This window comes from Lepus europaeus, chromosome 10 (genome assembly GCF_033115175.1).
Source record: "Lepus europaeus isolate LE1 chromosome 10, mLepTim1.pri, whole genome shotgun sequence".
Lineage (NCBI taxonomy): Eukaryota > Metazoa > Chordata > Mammalia > Lagomorpha > Leporidae > Lepus > Lepus europaeus.
In genome coordinates, this window is record NC_084836.1 from 104,440,136 (window position 1) to 104,460,271 (window position 20,136).

Below are 20,136 nucleotides of genomic sequence, written 5' to 3' on the forward strand. Positions count from 1 at the left end.
ACCGCGCTGATCCGATGGCAGGAGCCAGGTGCTTCTCCTGGTCTCCCATGGGGTGCAGGGCCCAAGCACTTGGGCCATCCTCCACTGCACTCCCTGGCCACAGCAGAGAGCTGGACTGGAAGAGGGGCAACCGGGACAGAATCCGGCACCCTGACCGGGACTAGAACCTGGTGTGCTGGTGCCGCAGGCTGAGGATTAGCCTAGTGAGCCGCGGCGCCGGCCAACAATTTACTTTTGAAAATAGCTGTATTTAACCAATTTCAAAATCTCGGGAAATTCAGCCACGAGCTGTCCAGACAGCCTGAGACGGCTGCGACACGCCATCGGTTGGCTGTCTTATCTCCGAAGCGTTCTGCACCGGTTCGGTTCTGGATCGCCTCTGCCCAGGAGACCTTCCCGTGACGTCACACGGGTCAGCACCAGGTCCGCGAGCTCCCGTGGGGCACTGAAAACGTGGCTGGTCCCGCTGAGCCGCCGGATTGTAAACTGAAGTCTCCACATGCGGCCACTGGCTAGCGAACCGACTAGCACAAGCCCAGAAACAGCTCGAAGGCGCTCTCTCCCTCGCGTGGGGTGACGACTGGGGCAGCCGTGGCGACAGCGGCAGTGACCAGGAGGGCGCACGCCCTGGGTGCTCCCCACAGCTCGATTCTGGGCTCGGACCTTTCAGCATCTTTTCCGATCTCGGGAATGGTAAGGGTGCCGAGTACCGCACGATGCGGGCTGCTTTCGGCTTCTGCGTCCCTCCCGTGGGCATGGCCCGGTTCCAGCCCCAGTCTCTGAAACCGGACTAACGCGCGATGTTCCTCAGCGTCACCGTGAGGCAAACCTCACTCACACAGCTCAGTCATTCGCAACCGAAACCAAAGCCTCGAGAGACCGCCCCCATCTTGGGACCTGGTTCTTCCCTCCCCACCCGGCAGTTCTCGTTCCTTTAAAATCGGCCGGGCTGCAGAGCGACACAAGAGTGACAGCCTGATGGGCCAATCAGCGCGAACGGCCAATCAGAGGCGGCCCCGTTTCGGGCCCACCTTGAAGCCTCGTCCAATCGCGTCCGGGCAGCGCCCGGAACTGGACCGTTGCGTGCGGACGGTTCCAAGTGGGGGAGGGAGAGGCAGGGGTGGACTCCCGGCACCGTGAGGCCCACCGCGCGCGACGACCGGAATCCCGGCCGTGGCGGCTGGGAGCGGCCAGGCCCAGTGTGGCTGCGGAGACTGACCTGTGCTTGGAGCCCATCCCGGCACGCAGTGCTTGCCGCGAGTCCCTGGCGTCCCCTCCAGCACGCTCGTAGAGCCACTTTCCCGAGCGGAAGTCAGCCTGCGGCTCGGGCTCCGGTGGGACCTGCTGGGAGCAATGGCGCCGCCGGGTGAGGCGTTGCGCATGGCTCACGGACTGGGCCCCGCGGCCCGCACGCTGGGGGGAGAGGGCTGTAGCCCGCGGGACGCTAGTGCCCGCCACTCGGCAGCCGGCCAGGCGGGAGCCCCTTCCCCTGCGGGGCAGGGACATGGGCTCGTACTCTTGCGAGGTCGGGGGTCCGAAGGGGGGCTGCGAGCTGGTGGGAGTGCTCGCGTCTGCAGGGGCGGTTGGGGGGGGGATGTGTAAGGCCGAGCTACGGGTCCCCCTGAGGCCCAGCCCGGGCGACCGCGACCGCGCTTGACCTGGGGCCTGGCCTCCTCACTCATTCATTGGATCCGCGCGGGCTCTTCCTCCCGGCGGCCCGAGATCTGGTGTCCCCGCTGTCCCTGAAGTTCCCGTCAGCTCTTGGCCAGATCGCCCTTCCCTGGGCTTTAGTTTCTTCTTAAGTGAAAGGAGCAGGAAGAGCCCTCCCTGTCCCGGGAAGGTGGGCTGGGAGCGGGCTTGCAGCCTGCCACGTCCTCGTGTGACCCACGCACGCCACTCAGCCCCGTTGGGCCTCTGTAAGATAAGTTAGTGACATTGGCTCGCAGCGCTGCGGTGTTCAACGCGATGCTCGGCGGGCGTGGTTGAGAGCAGTGCGTGGCATTCCGGGGGCCACCGAGCGGACGCTGCAGGGTGGACGCGCGTGTCCTGTTATTTCTGTCGGACAGATGAGCAGTTAGAATCCCAGAGACGGTGGACCCGCTGCTTCGTTATTTGAGAAACTGAGGGTAGTAAATGGGTTAAAAACAGACCGGATTCTCAGTTGTGCAGGGGGCTCCTTGTGAGCCTCAGTTGCTTGGTCTGTAGGAGGCAGAAACCACCCGTGTCACTTGGACCTGCTGGGCATGCGGTGACTGGGTGCCTGCAAACTGCTTGGTGCTCAGATTTGAGCCTACAAGGTTACTGCTGTCACTCACCACGGGTGTTGAGTTGGGCGGGATTTCCAGGCCAGCTGGGGAAATGCTAGTTGTCGTTGTTCACTACATTGTGACAAAGTACCCAGGTACACAGGCTTTGGGGATCCAGCGCTAGTATCTTTTATTTTTTTTAAGATTATTTGCAAGTCAGAGTTACACAGAGAAGAGATGCCTTCCATCTGCTGGTTCACTCCCCAACTGGCCACAACGGCTAGAGCTGCACCGATCTGAAGCCAGGAGTTTCCTCTGGGCCTTCCCACGCTGGTGCAGGGTCCCAAGGACTTAGGCCATAACAGAGAGCTGGATCGGAAGTGGAGCAGCCGGGACATGAACCGGCGCCCATATGGGATGTCAGCACTGCAGGCAGCGACTTTACCCGCTATGCCACAGCGCTGGGCCGCCAGCATTAGTGTCTTGACTCTTCCATTTTTCTATCTTCTGTTTTTCTATCCCTTAGCCATTCTGATAGACTTGCTGCTGAATTCTAGCCAGGCTGACTGACCATTCCTCACCACCTCCCCTGCTGTACCCACAGTTCAGAGTACTGTCACCTTTCTTTTTTTTAATTTTTTTTTTTGGACAGGCAGAGTGGATAGTGAGAGAGAGAGAGACAGAGAGAAAGGTCTTCCTTTGCTGTTGATTCACCCTCCAATGGCCGCTGCGGCCAGCGCATCTCGCTGATCCGAAGCCAGGAGCCAGGTGCTTCTTCTGGTCTCCCATGCGGGTGCAGGGCCCAAACACTTGGGCCATCCTCCACTGCCTTCCCGGGCCATAGCAGAGAGCTGGCCTGGAAGAGGGGCAACCGGGATAGAATCCGGCGCCCCGGCCGGGACTAGAACCCGGTGTGCTGGCGCCGCAAGGCGGAGGATTAGCCTATTAAGCCACGGCGCCGGCCTACTGTCACCTTTCTATTGGATGATGACACTGGTCTCCTGACTGGCACCCCTCTTTCTGTCTTTGTTCCTGCCTGGTCCCTTGTCAGCATGGTGTTGTCAGTTCTCAACACAATGATCCTGTTAAAGTGGCATTCCAATCCTCTGCTCCGAAGTCTCCAGTGGCCCTCCAGTGCCGTTCGGGGCCCTCCACTTTGGCCTGTGCTCTGTCATCTCATCTCCTACTTGTAACCTTTTGCTTGCTTCACCATGCTGTCTTCCAAAGCTCAGAAAACACCATCTATATCGCCAGTTCAGTCTTTTTGTTTGTTTTAAAGATTTACTTTATTGATTTGAAAGAGTTATGGAGAGAGGTAGAGAGAGACAGTTCTTCCATCTGCTGGTTCACTCCCCAAATGGCTGCAATGGCCAGAGCTGAACTCCATCTGAAGCCAGGAGCCAGGAGCCTCCTCTGGGTCTCCCCCGTGGGTGCAGGGGCCCAGAGACTTGGGCCTTCCCCTGCTGCTTTCCCAGGCACATTAGCAGGGAGCTGGATTGGAACCGGCACTCATATGGGATGCCAGCACTGCAGGTAGCAGCTTTACCTGCCATGCCACAGCGCCGGCCCCCTGTTCAGTCTCTGTACTCACTTTTCTTCCTGGGATCTTCCCCCAACCTCTGCTGGCTCAGGACAGCCGTGGGCATCATTGCTTGTCCCGTAGGCCTTCACAGGCTGCCTGTCTCGTGTATCTGTCCTGTGTACTTGTTACCTTCTAACCTGATAAATAATGGTTTTTAATCATCTCATGGATGTCTTCCTTTTCTCAACAGCTTACAGACTCTGGGGGTGAGGCTTGGTTTCTGTATGTTTAGCAACAAAGAGTGCTGGGCATGTAGCAGCATTCCGTGTGTATTTGGAGAACATTTCACGTTGTAGATCTCTTTTTTTAAAGAGCTTTCATAGTTTTAGGGTAACACGTATGGATTTAAGAGAACTAGTGGGACGTAGGAGAGCAACGCCTTGAGTAATTGCTGATGTCGGCGTCTCTTTGCAGCATGCTCACAGCAGTAGTGGGATGTGAACTTGGCAGTGCTAGAGCAGCGTCTGTGCAAGCTGCGGTGGGCCTCACTTTTCTGCCCGTGAAAGGCTGTTATCCTGCCTTCCTCAGGGGCCTAGGTCTAGCTAATTTGACAGCGTAGGCAAAGGATTTGGGATCATGACTGTCAGCCTTGTGGGTGACTTGTCATTGCTGCTGCTTGGGTGGCAGACACTTCACTTTGTCATGGTTTTGGCCTTTGTTTTTTTTAAATGAAAAACAGTGAGGTTCCATTCCTGATATTTTTTCCTGTTCCCTGCGGCATCCTAGGTGGGAACTCGTTTTCTTTCTTTTTGTTCAGATGATTGAGTAACTGCTGTGTGTTGCAGTGTGCACGGCTTGGGAACGCTGGGCTGAGAGACACAGCCTTTGTCTTCCTAGGACTGGCAGCTGAGCGGAGACGGCAGACCTTTCAGTATTACATTGTGAAAAATACTGCACAGAGGAAGCACTGGTGGCTCTGCGTGGCTACAGCAGCAGCAGTAATGATAGGAGAAATGGCAGCTAGCTCTTAATTTAGCAGTCACTGTTCTGAGATGTATTCTGTACAAACTCATGTCATCCTCCCAACGCCCCTGAGCAGGTCCGGTCATTACCCCACTTCACACCTGCCAAAGCCGAGGCACCAGCTGGCTGGGTAATGTCATGGCCATGGCTGTGTCGTTAATAGATGGCAAAGCTAGGATTTAGGCCTGGCCTGGAGGCCGGTTCTTCACTCCTGTACTGGGGACCTAACCCAAGGGAGGGTGTTGAGGAGGGATTCTGCAAGCCAAACTTCAGCAAAGTTGCAGTAGGGGAAAGCCTGCAGAAGCACTGAGTCGGGAAGAGGGAGGGAGGCGTCTGGTGGTGAGAGCGACCAGGCGTGATGAGGATTCCGCCTCGCATCTGCCCTTTAAATGGGCCCACGATGGTGTTGTAAGTGCTGAGGCTGCTGGGGGAACCGTGCTTCCGCCAGCACAAGACCAACCTCTCCCCTTCCCCAGGTTCCTCTTCTGGTTAGGCCCCCTCCCCGCACCCAGTCCCCGTACCCTTCCCCACTCTGCCAGGTGATTTGGTTCCCAGGTGCCAGGGGCGGGGGCAGGGGGCGCGTCATTCCTGGAGCTCTGTAGAGAGCAGCGTATTGAACAGTCCTTTCCCTCCAAGGTTCAAGCGCTGTGTTGCTGCTGGTCCTGACAGTCATGGCTGGCAGCCAGGCTCTGACGCCCACTCACTACCTCACCAAGCATGACGTGGAGAGACTGAAAGCCTCGCTGGACCGCCCTTTCACAGACCTGCAGTCCGCCTTCTACTCCATCGTGGGACTCAGCAGCCTTGGTGCCCAAGTGCCAGATGTCAAGGTAAGCCCGATCGAGTTTCAGTAGCCAGAGCGGCTCAGAGAACCCTCATCCCCTGTCTGGGTCCCTTTTGATTGCTTCTGAACAACAAACTCTGGCTCATTAGAGGATGACCAAAGATGAGTTCAGCACAAGCTGTGTTTGTTTATATATTTATTTATTTTTAAATATTTATTTATTTATTTGGAAGTCAGAGTTACACAGAGAGGAGAGAGAGAGGTCTTCCATCCAATGGCTCACTCCCCAGTTGGCTGCAACGGCTGGAGCTGTGCCAATCCAAGGCCAGGAGCCAGGAGCTTCTTCCAGGTCTCGCACGAGGGTGCAGCGCCCCAAGCACTTGGGCCATCTTCCACTGCTTTCCAAGGCTATAGCAGGGAGCTGTACTGGAAGTGGAGCAGCCGGGACATGAACCGGCTCCCATATGGGATGCCAGCACTGCAGGCAGCAGCTTTACCCTCTATGCCACAGCGCCAGCCCCTGTATTTACTGTATTTATTTCCACCTGATGGGTTTTTCTGGGTGCCTGCTGTGTGTTAAGGAACAGGCCAGGTGTCTGTGAGCAGGATGTAAAGAAGCGCAAGCCCTACAGAGCCAGAATCAAACCCAGGGACTGTGATGTGTGCTGCTGGAGTCTTGACTGTTCAGGCTAAATGTGCCCTCCAGCAGTAATTCCTTACTGTTATTTAATTCCCAGTCTATGTTTAGTTATCTCAAGTTGATTTTTTTTTAATAATTAGTTGATTTGAACCAGAGTCTGAACAAGGCTTATACAGTGCATTTTGTTTGTATCTTTCTTTTAAGATTTATATAAGAGAGTGACAGGGGGAGAGAGAGAGAGAAAGAGATCTCCCATTCACTAGTTTACCCCACAAAGGGCTGCTACAGCTAGGGCTGGGCCAGACCTAAGCCAGGAGCCAGGAATCCCATCCAGGTCCCCTAGGTGGGTGGCAGGGTCCCAAGTACTTGGACCATGATTCTCTGCCTTCCCTGGTACATTAGCAGGCAGTGGGTCAGAGGCAGAGCAGGGGGTCTTGAACTGGCCCTCCAGTTTGGTTGTGGGCATTCAAGCAGCGGGTTAATGCCATGCACCACAGCTGTTGTAGCTGCCTCTTCAGACGCTTCACCTGCTGCCTCCAGGGTGCACGGGAAAAGCTGGATAGGAATCCGGGTAGTGTCCAGGGCTTGAACCAAGCACTCTGATATGGGATGCTGCTGTCCCATAATGCCCACTCTTCAAAAATATGTTGCATCACAATAAATGTACCTTTTTAAAAAATAGAACATGTAGGGGCTGTAGTATAGCATGCATTTATTTATTTTCATTTTGTTTGAAAGAGATACAGACAGAGAGCCCACAGCAGCCAGTAGACTGGAGCTCAGTTCAGGACTCCCACATGGGTGGCAGGGATCCAAGTATTTGAGTCATCACCTGCTGCCACCTGGTGCACATTAGCAGGAAGCTGGGTCAGAAGTGGAGTAACTGGGTCTCAGACCAGGCACTCTGATATGGAATTAGATGATTTAACCCCTGCACCAAATGCCTGCCCCCAAACTTACTTTTAGTTTCATTTTCCATGAACTTTTTGAAATACCCTTGTATCTGTGGAATAAGCTAGATCACTTTATGTGCCTTTGACTAATTGTATGTATCTTCATGATATTTTTGAACATACTTCCTTCTATTCCTAATTGATAATTAGTTCTTATGACTTAATTATGTTCAGGGTCAGTTTTCTTGGCAAAAGTACTTCATAAGTAGTACTGTGTCCATCTTTTCAATGTAGTGTCTGCTTGTTTCACTTTTAGTAATGGTGGACTTGGGTTAGTGGGCTACGGTTGTCAGCCTAGCCTAACTCTTGTAAACAGTATGTACTAGAGACTTTCTGTAATCAAGCTTGACAGTTTCAACCTTTTAATTATGGAGTTCATTCTAATTGTATTTAAGGTAATTGTGCTGTTGGGTGTCAGTCTACTTTGTTGTTTCTACTTGTTTATCTGTTTTCTCCCCTCCTTTCCTGTCTTTTAGGTGGATATTTTTTAACATCTCTTGTATTTATTGGCTGGTTATGTGTTTTTGCTGTATCTAGTGGTTGCACTAGAGATAGTACTATGCATCCGTCATTTATAACAGAATACTTTGAATTATTACTGTGCTACATCATGAGCAGTGAGGGAACCTAATAATGATATGTGAGGACACATCACCATGTTTGTACATGGAAAGGTACACTTATTTAGGCATAAAAATTTGTAAAAATTCATACATAATGTTTTCATAACATTTTCTGTGAGCTTTTTGTAGACCCCCTCTATGTGGTTTAAATTTTTATGCTGTTATGCCTGTCGTGGCCAGAACTGGTAGTAGCAGTTAATGCCTTTCAGTCTATCTCTTGTTACTCTTTTTTTTAAAAAAATTATTTATTTTAAATAGATGCAGAGAGAGAAAGAAATCTTCCATCTGCCAGTTCACGCCCCAGATGGCCATAACAGCCGAGGCTGGGCCAGGCTGAAACCAGGACTCAGGAACCCCATCTGGGTCTCCCTCATGGGTGGCAGGGCCCAACCACTGAAGCCGTCCCCTGCTGCCTCCCAGGATCTGCATTAGCAGGAAGCTGGAATTGAGAGCAGAGCTGGGCCTCACACTGCAGCACCCTGATGCGGGATGCAGGCGTCCTGGGTGGTGGTCTACCACTCTGCCAAGCGCCTACCCTGTTACTCTCTTTGTTGATCAAAATGTTCCGTTTTTATTTTTTAAGATTTTATTTATTTATTTATTTGATTATCAGATTTACACAGAGAGAGAAGGAGAGGCAGAGAGACAGAGAAAGAGAGGTCTTCTATCTGCCGGTTCACTCCCCAATAGGCTGTAACGGCTGGAGCTGTGCTGATCCGAAGCCAGGAGCCAGGAGCTCCCTCTGGGTCTCCCACATGGATGCAGGGGCCCAAGCACTCGGGCCATCTTCTTTTTTTTTTTTTTGACAGGCAGAGTGGACAGTGAGAGAGAGAGACAGAGAGAAAGGTCTTCCTTTTGCCGTTGGTTCACCCTCCAATGGCCGCCGCGGTAGGCGCGCTGCGGCCGGCGCACCGCGCTGATCCGATGGCAGGAGCCAGGTGCTTCTCCTGGTCTCCCATGGGGTGCAGGGCCCAAGCACTTGGGCCATCCTCCACTGCACTCCCTGGCCACAGCAGAGAGCTGGCCTGGAAGAGGGGCAACCGGGACAGGATCGGTGCCCCGACCGGGACTAGAACCCGGTGTGCCGGCGCCGCAAGGTGGAGGATTAGCCTAGTGAGCCGCGGCGCCGGCCTCGGGCCATCTTCTACTGCTTTCCTAGGCCATAGCAGAGAGCTGGATCGGAAGTGCAGCAGCCGGTACTTGAACCAACGCCCATGTGGGATGCAGGCGCTGCAGGCAGTGGCCTAACCAGCCACACCACAGCGCCAGCCCCAAAATGTTCCTTTTTTGCCTTTGCATATGTGTACTTATACGATTCAGTATGAAAAGTTGAAACTTTTGCTTTCTGGCATGGCATGCAATATCCTAAGCCTATTTTTTGTATTTCCTGCCCCAGATTGTCATTAGTAATCAGTGCTCTTACTGAGTGCCTCCCGTGTCCCAGGCACACTGGCTATCTTAATGTTCAATTAATTCTCCTAATTCTGCCTGATAAACATTATCCTATGGTAGATTAGGAAATGAAACCTCAGAGAGGTTAAATAAACAACCCAGTGTCTGTTAGCATCCTCCCAGTGCTATATAGTAGAGTGGTCGACAAACCATGGTGCCTAGGGCCAAATCTGGGTTTAAGCTTGTTTTTGTAAATAAAGTTTTATTGGAACATAGCCCCCACCTGTCATTTACATAGTGTGTCATTTACATAGTGTGTCATTTATATAGTGTGTCTGGGGTTGTTAACACACACAGAGTTGGTTAGTTACTAGACTGCCTGGCCTGAGAGCCTAAAATGTTAACGGCTGGCCCCCCCTACCCCAGAGAGAGCTTGCTAATGCCTGCTCTGTGGGCTGCAGTTGGCTCAGCTATCTCTGGTGGTGGCTAGTGTTTTCTTCCTGCGTGTTAAGGATGCTCTCCCTCCTGACTGGACTCTTGTAAACCCTCAAGGTGAATGTACCTCCTGATATAATTAGTTTAGCTCAAGAGTGAGAGCCCAGGCATCAGTCCCCAGGGTTTTCATTCTGGCTCCAGTCTGTGCACAGGGAGTTTTGACTGCAGCCTCACTGGACTTCTATAAGGATAAAGTGAAATCATGATGTGCCCACAAAGACTCCTCAAACGGAGCTGTTGTTCTTAATTTTAAAAAGTCTGCTTCTATTTATAATTTACTCAGGCAAATCTGGGCAATTTGTGGTGATGCCTCAGCCCTCTGCCCTGGTATTTGCCATGTCAGTTGGCACTAGGGTAGAAAGAATAAATGAAGAGATATGAAGTAGACTAGTCTGCACTAGTAGAGGGTTTATACTGTTGGGTGTAGAATTATTAATGTTTAGTTTTGGTGGTGCGTGTTGGGGAGAACACCTGCAGTGTGCCGCTGTGAGTTAAGTTGCTGCTTGCAATGCTAGCATCCATATCAGAGCACTGGTTCAGGTTCTGGCTTGCTCTGCTTCCCATCCAGTTTCCCACTAAAGCGCCTGGAAGGCAGTGGGTGATGGCCCAAGTACTTAGGCTCCTGTTGCCCCCATGAGTGCAACAGCTTGCAAATGCTTGCAACAGCCAGGGCTGTGCCAGGGCAAAGCTATGCACCTGGAACTCAGTCCAGATCTAAGGTGTAGGTGCCAGGGGTTCCTGTGCTGCCTCCCAGGATGCACAGAGCATTAGTAGGAAGCTGTGCTCAGGAGCGGAAAGCCAGGACTTGAACCCATATGCTCCCGTATTGAGTGCAGGCATCTAAAGAAGCGTTTTAATTGCTATCCTAGATACTTGCTGCTGTGTTAAGCTTATAATCTCAACTCTTTTTGACTTCAGGATGTTGACTACTTCCAGATTTCACTGCTGAGTAACCTGTGCAGCTTGCTTAGCCTTTCAGAATTATAGTTTTCAGGGCTGGCATTGTGGTCAGTGGGTAAAGCGCTATCTACGTTGCCAGCATCCCTTGTGGGCACTAGTTCATGTCCTAGCTGCTCCACTTCCAATCCAGCTCCCTGCTAATGGCCTGGGAAAAGCAGTGGAAGATGGCCCCAGTGCTTGCTCCCCTGCCACCCATGTGGGAGACATTGATGAAGCTCCTGGCTTTGCCCTGGCTCAGCCTTGGTCATTGTGGTCACTTAGGGAGTGAACCAGTGAATGGAAGACCTCTCTCTCTATAACTCAAATAAATGTATTTCAAATAAATAAAGAAAGAGAATCTTTTTTTTTTTTTTTTTTTTTGACAGGCAGAATGGACAGTTAGAGAGAGAGACAGAGAGAAAGGTCTTCCTTTTGCCGTTGGTTCACCCTCCAATGGCCGCCGCGGTAGCGCGCTGCGGCTGGCGCACTGCGCTGATCCGATGGCAGGAGCCAGGTACTTATCCTGGTCTCCCATGGGGTGCAGGGCCCAAGCACTTGGGCCATCCTCCACTGCACTCCCGGGCCACAGCAGAGAGCTGGCCTGGAAGAGGGGCAACCGGGACAGGATCGGGACTAGAACCCGGTGTGCCGGAGCCGCAAGGTGGAGGATTAGCCTAGTGAGCCGCGACGCCGGCCTAGAAAGAGAATCTTTAAAAAAGAAAGCGAATTGTGATTTTGTGATTTTCCCATCTGTAGGATGGAGATACTGTAGCACTTGGCTGACAGGTGATGGATGCAGGATGGCTGGCCAGGTGATGAGTAGTAGCTCTTTGTGGTAGTACTGCGATAGAGTAGTAGCAGTTGGTGTGCCTGAATTGGTGTTTTATTTATTGTCATCCCCCCTGCCCAGCACACAGGTGTTCAGCAACCATTTGCTGAGTGAATGAATGGTAAACTTCAGCTTCATAGAACTGGAAGCTCCCTCGATGTCCCTCACAATGAGAAAATGTGTGGGTGACTCACAGGCTGTGTTCTTGTCCTCCCTGGGAAGCCTGTTGATGTGATCAGGCAGGGAGCCGTGGGGTTTCAGAGCTGCACGTAGTGAGCGCTCTGCGGCCACCCCGCCGCGCTCTGCTGGTCCTGCTCTGCTGCTGCCTCTGAGCAGAGAGGGGGCCCTGTTTGCTTGTTCTCACGGAGAGGTCATTGGGGGAAAGAGCAGCAGCCCTGGAAATGGCAGTGTGGGGTGAGAGCTGCTTTGATTTACAGCAAACATCTTTCTTTTTTTAAAGGCAGAGTGACAGAGAGAGAGGGAAAGAGAGAGACAGAGATCTTCCATCTGCAGGTGCACTCCTCAAATAGCCATAGCAGCTGGGCGTGGGCCAGGTTCAAGCCAGGAGCCAGGAACTCCATCAGGTCTCCCACATGGGTGGCAGGGACTCGAGTACTTGAGCCATCACTGCTGCCTCCCAGGGGCATTAGCAGGTGCTAAATATAAACAGAGTAGCTGGGACTTGAATTGGCGTCAGATAGGGGATGCAGGCATCCCAAGTAGCTGGCTTAACTCTCACTGGCCACAACATCTCTCTTTTTTAAAGTACACTTTATTTTTTTTTAAGATTTATTTATTTATCTGAAAGTAAGAGTTACAGAGAGAAGAGAAGAGACAGAGAGAGACTGAGATCTTTCCTCTGCTGGTTTACTCTCCCAATGTTTGCAACAGCCAGGGCTAGGCCAGGCCAAAGCCAGGACCAGAAGCTTCTTTCAGGTGTCCCACAGGGATGCAGGGTAGGCCATCCTCCACTGCTTTCCGAGGTGCATTAGCAGGGAGCTGCATCAGAAGTAGAGTGGCTGGGATGCTGGCATTGCAAGCGGCGGCTTAACCCACTACACCACAGTGCTGGCCCCAACATCTCTCATTTTGATAGTTCGGTACTATAGGCAGCCAAAATAAGCATATCAGAGTGGGGGATTTTATAGATATTGTTTAGTTTTCTCTAGGATTAAGAACATAAGAACAGTGGGCTCGTTTTATGTCCTTTTTAATGAAATGAATAAGTAAATTGGATGCATTCTATGGCAAGAGTTGAGATGATGGTACTTGGACAACAGAGACATTAGATGGTGTTCGTGAGGCACTGGTCAGTCGATCATACACTTTCCCACTCTATAAACTGTGCATAATGTTGCCTCCCCTAGGGAGTGTCCTGAGGGTTAAATGAGATAATACATTCAACGTGCTTGTCTTCCTGTCTGGCCCATGGTGAGTGTATTTGTGGGTCAGGCGCCGAGGCCGTTGCTAGGGATAGCAGAGAATGAGGTGCTGCTTCACCCAGCAGTCATCTTCGGAGCACCTGCCAGTGCCAGGCAGTATGCTGCAACAGGGAAGACACGAGAGCGCCTTCGCCCGTGAGAGACGAGTGCTGTAATCATGCTCCAGGTGCTTGGCGCTCAGGAGCTGTGCGTGGAATGAGGAAGGGTGTGGCCGAATCCTACAGGGAAAGCTGAGAGACAGGGAGAGGGCAGGGACTCCCGCAGAGGCCACTCAGGGCCAGAGAGCACGTTACAGCTGAGGGACTGAGAGGAAGTTGTGTCACAGAGTGGCAGAGAGAAGGGAAAAAGGGAAGGAAGAGCTTTTCTCCAAAGCACAACTGATTTTTAGCAGTGAGAGTCATGATCCAGTTTGCATTTTGGAAGGGTTTCTCCCCTGCTTTGTGACAGGGGCTGCAGGGCCAGACTGCAAAAAAGTGTGCAGGATGACCCTGAACTTTGACTTCTAGTGTGTGGATGGGTGGGTGGACTGTCCCCTAAGATAGGAACACAGAAGGAGAATTGGGTTTGTGCAGGGAGAGCGTGAATTTGCTCTTCATCGGGCTGAGCTTGAAGTGCTTCTGAGTCACGTCGCTGGCTCTTGGGGAGAGTCTGGGGCTGCAGCACAGACCTGAGCGACATCTGCAGAGAGGTTCTGGACAAAGCCCTGGGCACACATGGGGTTGCTGGGGTGGGGGATGCAAGGTGTGCCTAGCACTTGAGGAACCCTAGCCAGGCAGAAGAGCGTGAAACTGAGGGAGCTGCCGGAGAGGTAGGAAGAGAGCCAGGATGTGCGGTAGAATCTGGAAGTCAGCGGCAGTTTCTAAATAAGATGCGATCAGTCCATTCAGTGTCCAGGGAACGGATGCTGGAAAATGTCCTTGGCTTTGACAGCTCAGAGGTCACTGGTAGAGCAGTGTGTGTAGAACGCCTGCTGGAGAGGCGAGTACTGTGGCCTAGCAGGTAAAGCCACTGCTTGCAGTGCCAGCATCCCATATGGGTGCCAGTTCAAGTCCTGGTTGCTCCACTTCAATCCAGTTCCCTGCTAATGTGCCTGGGAAAGCAATGAAGATGGCCCAGGTGCTTGGGCCCATGTACCCACATGAGAGACCCACATGAAGCTCCTGGCTCCTGCCTTCAGACTGGTCCAGCCCCAACTGTTGCAGCGATTTTTGGGGAGTGAACCAGTGGAGTGAGGAAATGGAGATTCCAGCCTAGGTAGCTGTGTGGGGAAGTTGGCTGTGTGGGAAGGGAGAAGGTAGCAGCTGGAGGGGAGAGGAGGATGGAAGGAAGTTTTACTTTAAAATGTCTTGATTTTGTTAATATGGAAGAGTTTCTGTCCTATAAGTCTTGATGGCGGGCTTGGGTCAAGGAGTTATAGGGAAGAATGAGTAGAGAAAAGCATCGATTTAGGGAGTCCACACAGGCCGCAGAAAGCTGGAGGGCGCATTCAGGGTGAGTCTGGAACACGGGAGAGCGGCTGCAGTTAGAAAGCCCAGGAGGGCCTGCTGAAGCTGGGCTCCAGTGCTCCCCGAGCCTCCTGAGCTCACTCTGCGGCCTGCAGCATCATGAGCTCGGACGCTGGCGCTGCTCACGTTGGCTTTGCTGGTTCCCCAGGGCAGACCGCTTTTGGTGGTCTCCTGGGAGAGGCTGTTGTGTGGCTCAGACTCCGGAGCCAGGCGGCTTTGAGTTCTAGCTCCATAGCAGAGTTGGCCCTGGATGAGTTGCTTCTTTGCCTCCCTAACGCCTCGGTTTTCTCTCCTGTAAGCTTAAGGTACTAAGAGTATCTAGCTGGCCGGTGCCGTGGCTTAACAGGCTAATCCTCCACCTTGCGGCGCCGGCACACCGGGTTCTAGTCCCGGTTGGGGCGCCGGATTCTATCCCGGTTGCCCCTCTTCCAGGCCAGCTCTCTGCTATGGCCCGGGAAGGCAGTGGAGGATGGCCCAAGTCCTTGGGCCCTGCACCCGCATGGGAGACCAGGAGAAGCACCTGGCTCCTGGCTTCGGATCAGCGCGATGCGCCGGCCGCAGCGGCCATTGGAGCGTGAACCAACGGAGGACCTTTCTCTCTGTCTCTCTCTCTCACTATCCACTCTGCCTGTCAAAATAAATAAATAAATAAAAATATCTAGCGCACACATTGCTTGGGGATTGAATGAGAAGTGCACATAGGACACTTAGAGCAGTGTTTGACTATTATTATTATTATTTTTTTGATAGGCAGAATTAGAGAGAGAACAGAGAAAGGTCTTCCTTTTCCGTTGGTTCACCCCCCAAATGGTTGTTACGGCCGGCGCGCTGCGCCGATCCAAAGCCAGGAGCCAGGTGCTTCCTCCTGGTCTCCCATGCGGGTGCAGGGCCCAAGCACTTGGGCCATCCTCCACTGCCTTCCTGGGCCACAGCAGAGAGCTGGATTGGAAGAGGATCAACCGGGACAGAATCCCCACCGGGACTAGAACCTGGGGTGCCGGCGCTGCAGGTGGAGGATTAGCCCAGTGAGTCATGGCGCCGGCCAGTGTTTGGCTATTCTTAAGTGTACAGAAAGAGGGTGCACTGACTGATCATCCGTCTGGGGCCTTTGGTGCTGGTGTTCTATCAGTGATGCACCACATGGCGACAGAGCACTGGGGAGCATACCCTGTCTTCCTGAAAGGGCTCTTTCGGTGGATTAACTGCTTCTTCTTCAGGGCCCTGATCAATGTAAGGTGAAGTATTTTGTTCTCTCCTTTCTCTCTCTGGCTTCTCTCAAGCTTCTGGTAGAAACTTGAGACTTATTTACATTTTGTTCATAAAATGTAAGTGATGGGTGTTTGGGACACTTGGGACACCTGCATCCCTTATTGATGGAGTGCCTGGGTTTGAGTCCCAACTCCGCTTCCAATTGCAGCGCCTGCTGTTGTGCGTCCTGAGAGGCAGCAGGTCCTAGCTCAGGTTTGTGGGTCCCTGCCACCACTTGGGAAACCCAGATTGAGTTCCTACCTCTGACTTTGCCCTGGTCCAACCTCAGCTGTTGTGGGCATTTGGGGGGTGTGAACCAGCACAAGGGAGATCTCTGTCTTTCAAATAAATAAATACATTTTTAAAATTAAAAAAGTATTTTGAGTAAAGTAACACATGCAAAGGGCAGGAGTTTTTCCCAAGGGTTAAGACACAGCTTGGGAAGCCTACATTCCATATGGAAGACCTGGATTCAGTTCCTGGCTGCTGGCCCAGTCCTGGTGTTGCAGGCATTTGGGGAGTGAACCATCAGATGGAAAATCCCTATCACTCTGCCTCTCAAATAAAATGAAAATTGGGGAAAAAAAAAAAAAAAAAGTAACTCGAGCATGCAGTAAACACGAGGTGATTCAGAATGGCTGTGGTGACAAGCAGTAGTCCTGTGTGTGGTCCACCTTGCCCTGCTCCCTGGCTTACTCCTCGGAAGCACCCACTTCTGTTTTCATTACCATATAATTTTGTATAGCTGAATTTTATATTACTTTAAACTGTTTAGCAATGTAGCTATTAAAGTATCTTTCTTGGAGTTGGAGAGAGTCTAAGTTCCATGGGTTTCAGGCGCTTCTTGTGCCAGTCACTGTGACGGGCACTCAGCATAATCCCTGCCCCCAGGGATCTGTCCTGGCAGTGATGTCAGCAAAGGCTTTGTGGACGAGGTGACACCCGATGAAGATAGGACCTGGTCTGGCTGACAGCAAGGACAAGGGAGGGGGGTAGCAGGCTCCTGAGCCTGGGGGAGCTGGAGGCTGCAGGACACAGTCTGCTGGGGGGTGTGAGCGAGTGTGGTGGTACCTCGGGCACGGGGAGGGCGGACCAGTCAGCAGGGCATTTTGTGCTGTGGCAGAAACTCTGGGTAAGGCAGCACCGAGGAGCTTTTGCAGTCGCCAGCACAGTGACGTACGCGTATTGGAAGAGCCCTCTTGGAGGGGCCTACAGAACGGCTTGTGCGGGTTAGGAGAACTTGGGAAGTGATTGCGACAATCCAGTTGAGAAATGGCGAGGACCTGCCTGCCTGCCTGCAGCGGACAGAAGCCAGGGGGCGAGATTGGGCCTGAGAAACAAAAAGGAGGCGGACTTGACACACTCAGAGAGGAAGGGCGTGGCAGGGGACGATTCCCAGCATTCTGATTGGGCAGCTGGATGCGCGCTGATGCCTGTACGAGAGCCGGGAAGTCCAGTGGGAGACGTGGGGGGTTTGAGGCTCACTTTAGATTTGCTGAGGATATCCAAGTGGAGACCCCAAGATAGTTGGGGTCACTTCTGGCTTTGACGTCTTCCTCAGGTTACTAAGCCACTGCGAGCCCCAGTTCTGTTTTCCGTTAAATGAGGAGACGGTGACATCTGTCACAGGTCCTGTGTTCATCAAAAAGTGTCCACAGAGACAGAACCCCATGTTCTCCCTGATGTGGAGGAGCTAAAATTAAAATGGAAAAAGCCAGATAATAAAAAAAGAAAGATGCCCACATCTATCAGTTTTGTGGCAAATACAGTGTTTGATCAAACTTTGTTTTAAATTTTTGCCATATTGTTAAGAATTATATATTACTATAGTTGAGTGATTTTGTGACTATTTTAAAATTTACTTTGAGTGAGGTTGAGCATCTTTTCAACTGATCATTTGCAGTAACTCTGGCCTATTTTCCTGCTGAACTGTGGTCTTTTTACTTCTGGTGGGGCATCAAGCCTTTGACTATAATGTAACTTTAAAAGTACATTATCAAAAATAAAGTTCATAAAAAAATAAACACAGATCATAAAAAAAAAAAAATTTAAAAAGTCCAGCAGAGGTCATGGCCAGAGCAAGGGATTGGTGAAGAGGCTTCTCTCCTTCCTTCCTAGGGTTCAGAGGGCCTTGAACCTGCAGGCCAGTTACTCCTTACGTGAAGTCAGCAATTTGGGGTGTTTTCAGTGTCCGACAGAAAAAACTGCTTGCAGGAATGAAATTTTATGTAGTTTGTACTTTAAGTCTTATAGATGGCTTAGAATTTTGCTTATGTTAAAACCATCTTGACTTTGCCCAGTCACTGTGTATGTCACCTCTTACCATTGACTTTCCCTCTGTTTAGAAAGCGTGCGCCTTCATCAAATCTAACCTTGACCCCAGCAATGTGGATTCTCTGTTCTACGCCTCCCAGTCCAGCCAGGTCCTCTCAGGGTGTGAGGTGAGTCCAGGTTCCTGCTCTGACTGCAAGCCTGAAGCACATCTGTACATCCCTCGAGGGCCCCTTGACTTTTCGTGGGTCTGTAACTGTCCCCTACTGCTGCCACTGTGGCTCTGGAAGGGCTTGGCTTTTTCTTCCCATTGCCCTTAAACATCTAAAAATGTGCACAATAGCCCCCATACCAGGTTTCTGGAAATCGCTGTATTGAACACAGGAGACCCATGTAAGTAACTTGTCAGCAGCTTTTAAGGAGAGGGGAGCTGGGGTTTTGCAGCCGTTTCTCTCTGCTGTCTGAGGATTGGTGGGGACACATCTGGTGAGGCGGGTGTGACTGGCAGCTGCTCTGCGTGCCACGTAGGGCAAGCTCATCACACATTGCCAGAACCAGAAACTCTGCCAATCCTTTCTCAGATCTCTGTTTCCAATGAGACCAAAGACCTGCTTCTGGCGACTGTCAGTGAAGACTCTTCCGTGGCCCAGATCTACCATGCAGTGGCCGCCCTGAGTGGCTTTGGCCTTCCCGTCGCGTCCCAGGAAGCACTCGGGGCCCTTACTGCTCGTCTCGCCAAGGAGGAGACTGTACTGGCGTGAGTTGTCATCTTGAGGCTTCTCAGGCTTCCTGGGAGCTGTCCTCGGGGGGTTCATCCGTTGATGCAGGAACCATTTCTTGGGCATCTGTGTGTCAGGTCCTCTGCTGGGCATGGCAGACGTAATGCCAAGTTAAACCAGGTGAGATCATGTCCTGTGGGGCTCACATAGGTGCAGGCCTCTGCAGCTGCTCAGGCAGAGGGCATGGGGCGGGCGTTGGACGTAACAGTTCAGATGCCACCTGGGACACTCACATCCCATACAGAATGCCTGGGTTCAGCTTCTGCCTCTGATTCGGATTCTGGCTTCCTGGTGGTGCAGACCCTGGGAGGCATCCATAGTGGCTCGAGTGCTTGGGCCCCAGCCCCCCATGTGGGAGATGCGGATGGAGTTCTGAGTTCCCAGCTTCAGCCTGGCCAGTGCCAGCTGTTGCAGGCATTTGGGAGTGAACCAGCAGATGGAACTCTGTCTTTTCTCTATTTTTTTTTTTTTTTGTTTGTTTCTCTGCCTTTCCAAATAAATAACTAAATAAGCCAGAAACTAGCACACAGAGGCACAGCTGCCTTCTGACATGGTGGGCCACATGCATGTCTTGCTGAGGCGTGGCCGGCAGTGGGAGCTTTGTAGAGAAGGCTGCGGGAGCGTGGGCCTCAGCGGGTGGGGTTCTGTGGGAGCTACACTCCACTGCCCTGGACTGGCACCCCCCAGGAAAGGGACTGAGCAGCTTTCCTGTTTGTTACAAAAGGGAATGTAACTGATTTCAGGGTAGTAAACTGAAACATGATAATACATGTTGTTTTAACGTTAAAATTCCTCCTTGAAAGCGGGTTTTTGTTGTTTTCTGTGTGTTTCTGCGTGACTGCCACCCCTGAAAGAGCAGGTGGAGGACCTGGAGGCCTGTCCATTGTTTTGGAAGAAGCTGGTGACACCGGTCTGCCCTTTGAGAACAGGAAGATGCTTCTCTAGTTTTGTTGGCCAACAACCAGATTTCCTCTAAACTAGCAGCTTTGTAAAGGCAGGGTCCACTGTCAGTTGCCTGCCTGCCTCTCTCTCTCTCTCTCTCTCTCTCTCTCTCTCTCTCTCTCTCCCTCTCCCTCACACCCTCCTCACATTCATATGATTGGTAAACAGTGACTTTGGGGTCAGTGTTTGGGGGCTGGGATTTTTGTACACACTTTGTCCAGGCCTTGGCCCCTTGGTCTTTTGATTTCAGACCACATATGTTCATCTCTGCTATAATTCCTTTGTGGTAGAATTCTTCCCTGGTCACCACATCTCATGTCATGATGTCACTGTACTTGCCTTACTGCAGAATAGTCACTTTGGCCTCTTAAGCACAAAAGAAAGTCTTCCTCAAACTCCCAGAAAAGGAAGACGTACAAGGCAAGCCCACGGCCCTGGGAGTCAGGGAGACTGCATTGAACACCAGTGAGTTCCTTCCTTGCTGTGTGACCTCGGGCAGGTTC

At 51.9% G+C, this 20,136-nt stretch overlaps 2 protein-coding genes across 2 annotated transcripts in view; one reads left to right on the plus strand and one right to left on the minus strand.

Moving 5' to 3' along the window:
- MROH8 (maestro heat like repeat family member 8) overlaps nucleotides 1–1,506 on the minus strand; it is a 61,254-nt gene extending 59,748 nt beyond the window's left edge. Inside the window, exon 1 of the mRNA XM_062204172.1 lies at nucleotides 1,220–1,506. Coding sequence (XP_062060156.1) covers nucleotides 1,220–1,506 — 287 coding nt within the window. The remainder of the gene's footprint in view (nucleotides 1–1,219) is intronic.
- RPN2 (ribophorin II) overlaps nucleotides 1,163–20,136 on the plus strand; it is a 60,130-nt gene continuing 41,156 nt past the window's right edge. The window contains exons 1-4 of the mRNA XM_062204174.1: nucleotides 1,163–1,366; nucleotides 5,428–5,621; nucleotides 17,987–18,082; nucleotides 18,494–18,669. Of these exons, the coding sequence (XP_062060158.1) occupies nucleotides 1,354–1,366; nucleotides 5,428–5,621; nucleotides 17,987–18,082; nucleotides 18,494–18,669 (479 nt within the window). The 5' untranslated portion in view covers nucleotides 1,163–1,353. The remainder of the gene's footprint in view (nucleotides 1,367–5,427; nucleotides 5,622–17,986; nucleotides 18,083–18,493; nucleotides 18,670–20,136) is intronic.